The following is a 12,275-nucleotide window of genomic DNA, read 5'->3' as shown; positions in this document are numbered from 1 at the left end:
ACACATACACCTGCAAACACAGAAGACAGTTAGATTCACAGAACAAGACAGTAAATGACTATAGTAATCTATTATTTGACAAATACAAAGCTTTAGGGATAATAACTCACTATCTGATAAAAACTGCTGGAAAAATTGGAAATTAATACGCCAGAAACTAGGCATTGGACCACAGCTAGGACCATATACCAAGATAAGTTTGAAATTGATTCATGATCTAGATTTAGAGTGATATCATAAGCAAATTAGAAAATCAAAGATTATTTTACCTCTCAGATTTGTGGAGAAGGATCGAACTGGTGGCCAAAGAAGAACTGGGGTATAGTATTGAACACAAAATAGTTAATTTTGATTACATTAAGTTAAAAAAAAGTTTTTTTGTGTAAACAAAACCAATGCATAAAGGATTTGAAATGAAGCAATAAACGGGAATTTTTTTGAATATAAAAGGGTTCTAATAATGGCCTTATTTCTAAAATATATAGAGAATTGACTCAAATTTATAAAAATTCAAGTCATTCTTCAGTAAAATAGTCAAGGGATAGGAGCAATTTCCAGATGGAAAAATTGAAGCTATTTCTACTCATATGAAAAAAGGTGCTCTAAAACACTATTGATCAGAGAAATGTAAATTAAGACAACTCTGAGTTACCACTATACACCTCTCAGATTGGCTAAGATGACAGGAAAAGATAATGATGAATGTTGGAGGGGACTGGAAAAACTGGGACACTAATACATTGTTGGTGGAGTTGTGAAATGATTTAAGCATTCTAGAGAACAATTTGGAAAGAAAAATAGAAGGAGAGAGAATACTTCCATCTGAATTCATACACAATCAGTTCCTTCTCTGGGTAGGAAAATGATTTTTCATCATAAGTTCTTCAGAGTAGCTGTGGTTGATTTTACTTCTGAGAATAGCAAACTCATTTACACCTAGTCATCCCAGAACATTGCTATTAGTTTGTATATAATACATTTCACTTTGTTCATGAAGGTATTTCCAGAGATTTTTGTTTGTTTCTTTTGTTTTCTTTTTATTGTTGTTGTTGTTGTTGTTGTTTTGAGAGCATCCTGTTTCTTGTTTCCCAGAGAATGATAATATTCCATCACAAACACAGCCATCCCCAATTGATGGGCATCCTCTCAAATTTCAATTTTTTTTACTCTTAGAAGAGAGCTGCTATGAATATATTTTGTCCATATAATTTATTTTCCTTTTTAATTTTTTTCCAAATCTCTTTGGATATCATGTCTATTAATATAATTGTTTGGATATGCGTGAATTTCTAACCCTTGGGGCACAGCTCACACCTTTTTATCATTTATCAATTGAGGCATGGTTCTTATTTTTTTTATAAATTTGATTCAGCACCTTCTATGTGTGACAAATGAGATGTCAGAGAAACTTGCTTTGAAAATATTTTTTAAATTACAATTTAAAATTGTATTTCCTCCATTTATTCTCTCTCCTATCACCATCTGTCCTCCAAAATGTTTTGCTACTGACCATTCCCTCTCTCAATATGATCTATCTTTTATCACCCTCCCCCTTTCTCATTTCCCATTCCCCTTCCATTTTCTTGCAAGGTGAGATAGATTGTTCTACCCCTATTGAGTTTTTGTTGTTTTCAATTTGAGCGAATTTTATGTTTAAAATTGTTTTTATTATAACTTTTGTATATACAAAACATGTATATGGGTAATTTTTTTTAACACTGACCCTTCTAAAACTTCTGAGTCAACTTTTCAAGTCCTTCCCTCCAACCCCTCTCCTAGATGGCAGATAGCCCCATACATGTTACATATGTTAAAGTATATGTTAAATACAATATATGTATACATAGTTATACAGTTATCTGGTTGCACAAGAAAGATCAGATTTAGAAAGAAGGTATAAATAACCTGAGAAGAAAAAACAAAAAAAAAAGCAAGCAAAAATAACAGAAAGAGTGAAAATATTATGTTGTGGTTCACACTCATTTCCCTGTGTTCTTTCTCTGGGTGTAGCTGGTTATGTTCATTACAAATCAATTGGAACTGATTTGGATCCTCTCATTTTTGAAGAGAGCCACATCCATCAAAATTGATAATCATATAGTACTATTGTTGAAGTGTATAATGATCTCCTGGTTCATGCATGTCTCTCCAAGCTCTCAGTATTCATCTTGCTGGGCATTTCTTATAGAAAATTAATATTCCATAACACTCATATATCACAATTTCTTCAGCCATTACTGGGCATCTTCAATTTTCAGTTTCTAACCACTATAAAAAGAACTGCCACAAACATTTTTGCACATGTGGATCTTTTCCCTTCTTTTTTTTTTTTTTTTTTTTTGTTTTTTTTTGTTTTTTTTTTTTTATTATTATATATATATTTTATAATATTATCCCTTGTATTCATTTTTCCAAATTGCCCCCCCTCCCTCTATTCCCTCCCCCCGACGACAGGCAATACCATACATTTTACATGTGTTACAATATAGTCTAGGTACAATACATGTGTGTGAATATCATTTTCTTGTTGCACAATAAACATTAGAATCCGAAGGTACATGCAACCTGGGCAGACAGATATTAGTGCTAACAATTTACATTCGCTTCCCAGTGTTCCTTCTCTGGGTATAGTTATTTCTGTCCATCATTGATCAACTGGAAGTGAGTTGGATCTTCTTTATGTTGAAGATTTCCACTTCCATCAGAATACATCCTCATACAGTATTGTTGTTGAAGTATACAGTGATCTTCTGGTTCTGCTCATTTCACTCAGCATCAGTTGACCTAAGTCTCTCCAGGCCTCTCTGTATTCCTCCTGCTGGTCATTTCTTACAGAGCAATAATATTCCATAACCTTCATATACCACAATTTACCCAACCATTCTCCAACTGATGGACATCCATTCATCTTCCAGTTTCTAGCTACAACAAAAAGAGCTGCTACAAACATTTTGGCACATATATGTCTCTTTCCGCTCTTTAGTATTTCTTTGGGATATAATCCCAGTAGTAGCGCTGTTGGGTCAAAGGGTATGCACAGTTTGATAACTTTTTGGGCATAATTCCAGATTGCTCTCCAGAATGGCTGGATTCTTTCACAACTCCACCAGCAATGTATCAGTGTCGCAATTTCCCCACATCCCCTCCAACATTTGTCATTATTTGTTCCTGTCATCTTAGCCAATCTGACAGGTGTGTAGTGGTATCTCAGAGTGGTCTTAATTTGCATTTCTCTGATCAGTAGTGATTTGGAACACTCTTTCATGTGAGTGGATATAGTTTCAATTTCTTCCTCTGAGAATTGTCTGTTCATATCCTTTGACCATTTATCAATTGGAGAATGGTTCGGTTTCTTATAAATTATGGTCAGTTCTCTATATATTTTGGAAATGAGACCTTTGTCAGAACCTTTGTTTTTAAAAATATTTTCCCAATTTGTTACTTCCCTTCTAATCTTGTTTGCATTAGTATTATTTGTACAGAAACTTTTTAGTTTGATGTAATCAAAATCTTCTATTTTGTGATCAATAATGATCTCTAGTTCTCCTCTGGTCATAAATTCCTTCCTCCTCCACAAGTCTGAGAGGTAGATTATCCTCTGTTCCTCTAATCTATTTATTATCTCCCTCTTTATGCCTAAATCATGGACCCATTTTGATCTTATCTTGGTATATGGTGTTAAGTGTGGATCCATATCTAATTTCTGCCATACTAATTTCCAGTTTTCCCAACAGTTTTTTCCGAATAATGAATTTTTATCCCTAATGTTGGAATCTTTGGGTTTGTCAAAGATTAGATTGCTATAGATGTACCCTTTTTTGTCCTTTGTATCTAATCTGTTCCACTGATCTACCGGTCTATTTCTTAGCCAATACCAAATGGTTTTGGTGACTGCTGCTATATAATATAGCTTTAGATCAGGTACACTTAGACCACCTTCCTCTGAGTTTTTTTTCATTAGTTCCCTTGCAATTCTTGACCTTTTATTCTTCCATATGAATTTTGTTGTTATTTTTTCTAGGTCATTAAAATAGTTTCTTGGGAGTCTGATTGGTATAGCACTAAATAAATAGATTAGTTTGGGGAGTATTGTCATCTTTATTATATTCGCTCGGCCTATCCAAGAGCACTGAATGTCTTTCCAATTATTTAAATCTGATTTTATTTTTGTGGCAAGTGTTTTGTAATTTTTCTCATATAATTCCTGACTTTTCTTTGGTAGATGGATTCCCAAATATTTTATACTCTCAACATTTGTTTGGAATGGAATTTCTCTTTGTATCTCTTGCTGTTGCATTTTGTTAGTGATATATAAAAATGCCGAGGATTTATGTGGATTTATTTTGTATCCTGCCACTTTGCTGAAATTTTGAATTATTTCTAGTAGCTTTTTAGCAGAGTCTTTGGGGTTCTCTAAGTATACCATCATGTCATCTGCAAAAAGTGATAGTTTAATTTCCTCATTTCCTACTCTAATTCCTTGAATCTCTTTCTCGGCTCTTATTGCCGAGGCTAGCGTTTCTAGTACTATATTGAATAGTAATGGTGATAGTGTGCAACCTTGTTTCACTCCTGATCTTACTGGGAAAGGTTGCAGTTTATTTCTATTGCATATTATGCTTACTGACGGTCTTAAATATATACTCCTGATTATTCTAAGGAATAATCCATTTATTCCTATACTCTCAAGAGTTTTTAGTAGGAATGGATGTTGGATTTTGTCAAATGCTTTTTCTGCATCTATTGAGATGATCATATGGTTCTTATTAATTTGATTATTAATATGGTCAATTATATTAATAGTTTTCCTAATATTAAACCAGCCCTGCATTCCTGGAATAAATCCTACTTGATCATAGTGTATTATCTTGGAGATAATTTTCTGAAGTCTTTTTGCTAATATCTTATTTAAGATTTTAGCATCAATATTCATTAAGGAGATTGGTCTATAATTTTCTTTCTCAGTTTTCGATCTACCAGGTTTAGGTATCAGTACCATGTCTGTGTCATAAAAGGAATTTGGTAGGACTCCTTCATCCCCTATTTTTTCAAATAATTTATATAACATTGGGGCTAATTGTTCTTTAAATGTTTGGTAGAATTCACATGTGAATCCATCTGGCCCTGGGGATTTTTTCCTGGGGAGTTGATTAATAGCTTGTTCTATTTCTTTTTCTGAAATGGGACTATTTAAGCAATTTATCTCCTCCTCTGTTAATCTAGGGAGCCTATATTTTTGGAGGAAGTCATCCATTTCACTTAAGTTATCAAATTTATTGGCATAAAGTTGGGCAAAGTAACTCCTTATTATTTCTCTAATTTCCTCTTCATTGGTGGAAAGATCCCCCTTTTCATTTGTAAGACTATCAATTTGATTTTCGTCTTTCTTTTTTTTGATCAAATTTACCAAAGGTTTATCTATTTTATTGGCTTTTTCATAAAACCAACTCTTGGTTTTATTTATTAATTCAATAGTTTTTTTACTTTCAATTTTATTGATTTCTCCTTTTAATTTTTGTATTTCGAGTTTAATTTTTGGTTGGGGGTTTACAATTTGGTCTTTTTCTAGCCTTTTAAGTTGTAAGCCCAATTCGTTAATCTTCTCTTTCTCAATTTTCTTCAAATAAGCCTCTAAAGATATAAAATTTCCCCTTATTACTGCTTTAGCTGCATCCCAAAGATTTTGATATGATGTCTCATCATTATCATTATCTTGGGTGAAATTATTAATTGTTTCTATAATTTGCTCTTTCACCCAGTCATTCTTTAAGATGAGATTATTCAGTTTCCAATTACTTTTTGGTCTATTTACCCCTAACTTTTTACTGAATGTAGCTTTTATTGCATTGTGATCTGAGAAGAAGGCATTTATTATTTCTGCCTTCCTACATTTAATTTTGAGATCTTTATGTCCTAGTATATGGTCAATTTTTGTATAGGATCCATGAACTGCTGAGAAGAAAGTATATTCCTTCCTATTGCCATTCAGTTTTCTCCAAAGGTCTATCATACCTAGTTTTTCTAATGTTCTATTTACTTTTTTAATTTCTTTCTTGTTTGTTTTGTGGTTTAATTTGTCTAAATCTGAGAGTGCAAGGTTGAGATCTCCCACTATTATAGTTTTACTGTCTATTTCTTCTTGCAGTTCTCCTAACTTTTCCTTTAGAAAGTTAGATGCTATACCACTTGGTGCATATATGTTTAGTATTGATATGGCTTCATTATTTATGCTACCTTTCAGCAGGATATAGTTTCCTTCCTTATCTTTTTTAACAAGATCTACTTCTGCTTTTGCTTGATCTGAGATAAGGATAGCTACCCCTGCTTTTTTGGCTTTACCTGAAGCATAATAGGCTCTGTTCCAACCTTTTACCTTTACTCTGTATGTATCTCCCTGCTTTAAGTGTGTTTCCTGTAGGCAACATATTGTAGGGTTCTGCTTTTTGATCCAATCTACTATCCGTCTCCGTTTGATGGGATCGTTCATCCCATTTACATTTACAGTTAAAATTACTAATTCTGTATTTCCTGCCATCGTATTATCCCCAGCTTATGCTTTTTTCCCTTGACCCCCCTGATCCCCCTCCCCGATATTTAATTTACAGACCCCCCTTGTGCCGCACAACCCTCCCTCTTTTTTTTTTTTGGATCCCTCCCCCCTCCCTCCAAGTCCCTTCACTTATTCTCCTTTTCCTTTTCCCTTTTCCTCTCCCCCCTTTTAATGAGGTGAGAGAAAATTCTCTGAAAAACAAATATGTTTTTTTTTTTTTTTTTTTTTTTTTTTTTTAACGGAGTAGCCTTTATTCATTAAACACAGACCCTAACACATTGTCATATTGCAAGGCAAAAAAAGCTACAGAAGGGGGAGAAAAAGGGAAGGAGAGAGGGAGAGAAGAGTCGGGGGATGGGAAGGAGAAGGGAAGAAGCAACAGCTACGGCTCTAGATAAGGAATTCAACAAATCACAGACTCTGAAACAGGCAAACACTCAGCTCAACTGCCTGGACCTAAGCAAGGATCTCCCCCCCACCCCCTTCCCCCACAAAAGCACCAAGGAAGGTCACAAGCTCACAATTATTTGGTTTTCACCAATGTTAACACAAAGGAAAAAAAAAAAAAAAAAGCCCAGAAACACTTTTGAAGGGATGCCCCAGAAATCTGCCATCAGTAGGGAGAAAATCTCTGTTTCTCAGCTTTCAGTTTGTTAGTTACGCATGGCACGGCAGAGGTGGTGGTGGTGGCAGCCGAAGCCCCGGGACCCTTAGCAGCAGACACAACATTTAGAGCCAGGAGAGGGATGGGTTTCATGCCAAGCAGACTGGAGACACAAGGGGCGGTCGGAAGAGGGTTGGGGAGGCTGGAGGGTGCGTCGGAGGTCCCCGCTGTGGCGAGCGAGGGGGTGGTGGTGGAGGAGGAAGAAGAAGAAGAAGGGGTGGAGGGTTGAGAGAGGTTGATGCTGAGGTGATCAGGGATCGTGACGGAGGCTGCCTGGGAGGAGGGTTTAGCGTTTTCTAAACTGACATTGATTAGATACTGGGCCAGGCTAATGCTGGCAGCAGATCCAGTGATGGTAACCTGCCTATCAGTAGATCCTTCCACTGGATTGGCAATTTTGATCTGAGCCCCAGACATCTGACGAATCTCATTGATTTTGGCGCCTTGACGCCCGATTATGCAGCCAATTAAGTCATTTGGAATGGTGAGTTCATGAGAAGTAGTCTGAGCAGATGCATCCAAACCTGCCCAATAGCCTTTCACCTCTGGAGAGCTGGATTCAATGCCACTGAATCCGGTGTTGCCATGCGTCATGGGAAAGTGAGACTGTTGCATTGCCAACTGGTGCAGCTTGGTCAAATCTGGCTGTGGAATGGCATACTGTCCTTGAATGGTATAGGCCTGACCACCTGCAAAGATGACTGGAGAGCTGGACGGCTTGGGCCGGTACGGGATGGTCACGCCCTTCGGGGGAGACTCCAACATGACCACGCAGATCTGTTTGACACACTCAATGATAGACTGCGGGATGCCAGCAATAGTGATGGCCCGCTCAGTTGAGTTTGGTAGCATATCCCCTGCCACCTGGACCTGAGCCCCTGTACTCTCTCTTATTTCCTTGATCTTGCATCCTCCTTTTCCAATGAGAGAGCCACACTGGCTAGCAGGGACCACAAGCCTCAGGGTGACTGGGGGTCTACTGGCAGCTGTACTATTGGTCATAGAACTGCTGATGTCCTCTTCCAGTTTGTCAATGATCATAGCAAAGGCCTTAAAGATGGCATTGGTGGGTCCAGCCAGAGTAATTATTCTCTCAGGACAATTCCCTTCTGAGATGTTGATACGCGCACCACTCTCTTCACGCATCTTCTTGACTGATTCTCCTTTCTTTCCAATAATGCTTCCAACTTCCTTTCCATGCATAAGTAGCCGGATGGTGAGAGTGACATTTAATCCACCTTCAATCACACCGGTGTCCATGTCGAGCAGTGTTCTGGGGATTTGGACTTTGTAAAGTGGTCAAGTCTTTGGTCACTGGTGGGAGTGGAAGCCAAAAACTTCGGGCGCGAGGCGAGTGAAGGGAAAAGGGGGAGCGGGCGGGAAAGGGAAGGGCGGGAGGCCGGGGGCGGAACAATAGGGGCGGGCGGGAAGGCGAGGGGGCACCCACGGGCGGGCGGAGGAGGAAGGGGGGGGTGGAGGAGGAAGGGGGGAGAGCGACCCCGGGGCGGGTGGAGGGCGGCGGAGGGCGGGCGGGCGGGCGGGAGAGGGCTCGGGCTGCGGCTGCTCCGGCTGCTGCCTCTGCTGGTCTGAAAAACAAATATGTTAATTATTTACTCTTTGAGCCTCTTCTGATGAGAGTAAGATTCACACAATGATTCTCCCCCTCACTAAGTTCCCTCAGATATGGTGTATTTTCTACGTCTCTTCCTGGGATGTAGTTTCCCTCTTTTTATCACTCCTTCCCCTTTTTCTGAACCGACCTCCTTCCCTTTACTACACCCCCCTTTTTTTCTTTTATATCAGTAAAATCAAATTATCCTTGAGTATTTTTTATATACCCACAACAGAGTTACAGTTCTCAAGGGTTCTGTGTACCTTTTTCTGTTTCTCTTCAGTCTTGTGGATGTAGATCGAATTTTTTGTTTAAGTCTGGTTTTTTTCTTAGAAACATATAGAATTCCTCTGTTTCATTGAATGACCATCTTCTTCCATGGAAAAAGATGCTAAACTTAGCTGGGTAGTTCATTCTCGGTTGCAGTCCTTGATCTTTTGCCTTTCGGAATATCAGGTTCCAGGCCCTTCTATCTTTTAATGTGGAGGCAGCCAGATCTTGGGTGACCCTTATTGTGGCACCTTGGTATTTAAATTGTTTTTTTCTAGCTGCTTGCAGGATTTTCTCCTTTGTGTGGTAATTCTGCAGCTTAGCCACAATATTCCGTGGTGTTCTTTTTTTAGGGTCTATTTCAGAAGGAGTTCGATGAATTCTTTCCACATCTACTTTCCCTTCTGTTTCTATTATCTCTGGACAGTTCTCTTTGATAATTTCCTGTAAAATAGAATCTAGGCTCTTTTTTTGGTCATAGTTTTCTGGAAGTCCAATAATCCGCAGATTATCTCTCCTAGATCTATTTTCCAGGTCTATAGATTTTCCCAGTAAGTATTTGACGTTGTTCTCCAGCTTCTCATTTTTTTTGTTTTGTTTGACTGATTCTTGGGTTCTCTGTGAATCATTCATTTCTATTTGTTCCATCCTGACTTTTAAGGAGTTATTTTCTTCTTTCACAGTTTGTAGTTCTTTTTGTAAATGCCCAATTTCGTTTTTAAATGAGTTATTTTGCTCTATTGAATTTTTTTCCATTTCCCTAATTTTTTTTTTTGAGAATTATTTTCTTTTTCCAATTCAGAAATTCTATTTTCTTGAGACTTTTTTATCTTTTCCAATTCAGAAATCCTACTTTCCTGTGTTTTTTTAACCTTTTCTAATTCACTAATTTTGTTTCCCTGCATCTCCTGTGAATTCTTTATTTTTTCCAACTCCAATTTCAGGACATTGTTATTCTCTATCATAACTTCCCTTTCCTTGCCCCATTTTTCTTCGATCTCCCTCAATTTCTTAAGAGCTTCTTCTAGGAGAGAGTTATGTGATGGGGGGCAGGAATCGTTCCCCTTTAGGTTGTTATCTTCTGAATCTTTGCTGTTAACTTCCTCGGGGTTGGATACCCGCTCTTTCTCTGTATAGAAGGAATCTATAGTTTTTCTAGCTTTTTTGCTCATACTTAAAAAATGTTTTGGGGTCTGTCCCTGGGGTAGGAAATTATTTACTTCTTTACCAGCTTCCTCCCAGACCGGATGGATGCAGCGGCTCCTGAGCCTGAGCTAAGAGAGAGCTCTGGGAGAGAGTTCCCCACCCCCTCCCTGGAGGTGCCTCAGAGGTGATTAGCACTACTGTGCTTCGAGGGCGTAGAATAGTGAAGACAGCACGAAGCCCAGGCTATGTGTCCGGGTGGGGAGTGGGTGTCTGCAGCAGGTGACGTGAGAAGCCCCTGCGCTCAAACTGGAAGTGTCTGCCAGAAACCGCGGTCCCTAGTTCAAAGGTTCCGCTTCTCTGGGACTTCCTGGAGCTGAGTTCCACTCCCTCCAGCTAAGCTAGGCAGTGTGTGTTGCCTTGGGCCGTATCCACCCACTTGTCAGTCTCTTAACTATTCTCAGGAGGTAGCTGAGGCCACACCCCCTGGTGCCAAGAGTTCTGCTGAGTCACCCCCAGGGTGGGGGGGGGGAATCTAATCTGAGTTTTAAAATATTTTGGCTTTCTCTTCTGAACTGCTAAATAATTAGCAGAGAAGAGCTAACAGCCTGTGCCAGATTCCTTTACCTCAGTGGCTTCTCTGATCCCAGAGCCCCTCCCAGCGCAATGGGCGCAGTGTGCCCCTACCCCACCGTCTGTGCTGGTCTTTCTTATTCCTCCCCTGAGAACTGACCTTTCCTGTTGAAACTCCAGATTCTCTTCAGCTGGTAAGTCGTGCTTCCAGTCCTTGTGGTATCTATCAGTCCTGAGCTAATTTTGAGACTTAATTTATCTAATTGGTTGTGAGGGAGTGAGGACGTTCACTGAGTCGTGTGTTTCCTCTCCGCCATCTTGATCTTTTCCCTTCTTTAATTTCTTTGGGATATAAGCCCAGCAGTAACACTGGTGGATCAAAGGGTATGTACAGTTTGATAACTTTTTGAGTATAGTTCCAAATTGCTCTCCAGAGTAGTTTCATCCTTTCTCAACTCCACCAACAATGCATCAGTGTCCGAGTTATCCCACAGCCTCTCTAACATTCATCAATTTTTTTCCTGTCATCTTAGCCAATCTGACAGATGTGTAGTAGTATCTCAGAGTTGTTTTAATTTGCATTCCTCTGATCAATAATGATTTGAAACACCTTTTCATATGACCAGAAATAGATTTCTTATAAATTAGAGTTTTCCAACCTTTTGTTGAAAAAATGTTTCCCCAATTTATTGCTTCCCTTTTAATCCTGTCCACATTAGTTTTTTTAAATCCTTTTATTTTATTTTATTAGTTTTTATTTTTTTATCCTTCTCTTGATTTCTGTATTTGGAGGTAAAACTTTTTGTTTAACTTTTTTTTTCCTATTAATAACCTGTTTCTTTGAATTCCCATCTTCTTCCCTGGAAGAAAATGTTCAGTTTAATGGATAGTTTATTCTTGGCTGCTTTCCAAGTTCTTTTTCCTTTTGGAATATCGGATTCCAGGCCCTTTCATCCTCTAAGATGGATGGTGCTAGATCCTGGGTGATCCTTATTGTCGCTTCTCAGTATTTGAATTGTTTCTTTCTGGCTGTTTGGAATATTTTTTCCTTTGTCCAATAGTTCTGAAATTTAGCCATGATATCCCTTGGATTTTTAATTTTGATGTTTCTTTCAGGAGGTATTCACTGAATTCTTTCAATGGTTATTTTATGAATATTTTCATAAGAATTTTATGAATATAAATTCTATGACATCAGGGCAGTTCTCTTTGACGATTTCCTGAAAATAGTGGCTGGTCTGTTTTTCATCATGGTTTTCAGGGAGTACAATAATGATTAAATTGTCTCTCCTAGATCTATTTTCCGGGGCAGCAGTTGTTTTCCCAAGTAGGTATTTTACATTGTTCTTTCCCCCTTTTTTTTTTTTTTTTTTTTTGGTTTTGCTTGACTGATTCTCAGTTTCTCATTGAGTCATTCATTTCCATTTGTTCAGTTATACTTTTAAGATAATTATTTTCTTTGT

General features: G+C 38.2%; 2 protein-coding genes across 23 annotated transcripts in view; one reads left to right on the top strand and one right to left on the bottom strand.

The window, feature by feature from the left end:
• LINGO2 (leucine rich repeat and Ig domain containing 2) overlaps positions 1-12,275 on the top strand; it is a 1,288,153-nt gene that overhangs the window by 703,819 nt on the left and 572,059 nt on the right. The window lies entirely within an intron of this gene.
• LOC141550303 (poly(rC)-binding protein 2-like) lies at positions 7,061-8,797 on the bottom strand. Of its 2 annotated transcripts, XM_074280802.1 has the most exons (2): positions 7,781-8,797; positions 7,061-7,738 (listed from the first exon to the last, which is right to left on the bottom strand). In XM_074280802.1, exons 1-2 carry the CDS (start codon positions 8,472-8,474, stop codon positions 7,164-7,166), a joined length of 1,269 nt encoding a protein of 422 aa, XP_074136903.1. In that variant the 5' UTR covers positions 8,475-8,797; the 3' UTR covers positions 7,061-7,163. The 2 variants fall into 2 exon arrangements, with proteins under 2 accessions (XP_074136903.1, XP_074136904.1); XM_074280803.1 differs by having other exon boundaries at positions 7,062-8,512.

The sequence above is a fragment of the Sminthopsis crassicaudata genome, chromosome 1 (assembly GCF_048593235.1).
Source record: "Sminthopsis crassicaudata isolate SCR6 chromosome 1, ASM4859323v1, whole genome shotgun sequence".
Lineage (NCBI taxonomy): Eukaryota > Metazoa > Chordata > Mammalia > Dasyuromorphia > Dasyuridae > Sminthopsis > Sminthopsis crassicaudata.
The sequence above is the reverse complement of the archived record's forward strand: the minus strand, read 5'-3'. Positions and strand labels throughout refer to the sequence as shown.

Excerpts from the sequence above, each read along its gene's own strand:
- LOC141550303 (XM_074280803.1), bottom strand. The coding sequence starts at position 8,474 with ATGGACACCGGTGTGATTGAAGGTGGATTAAATGTCACTCTCACCATC.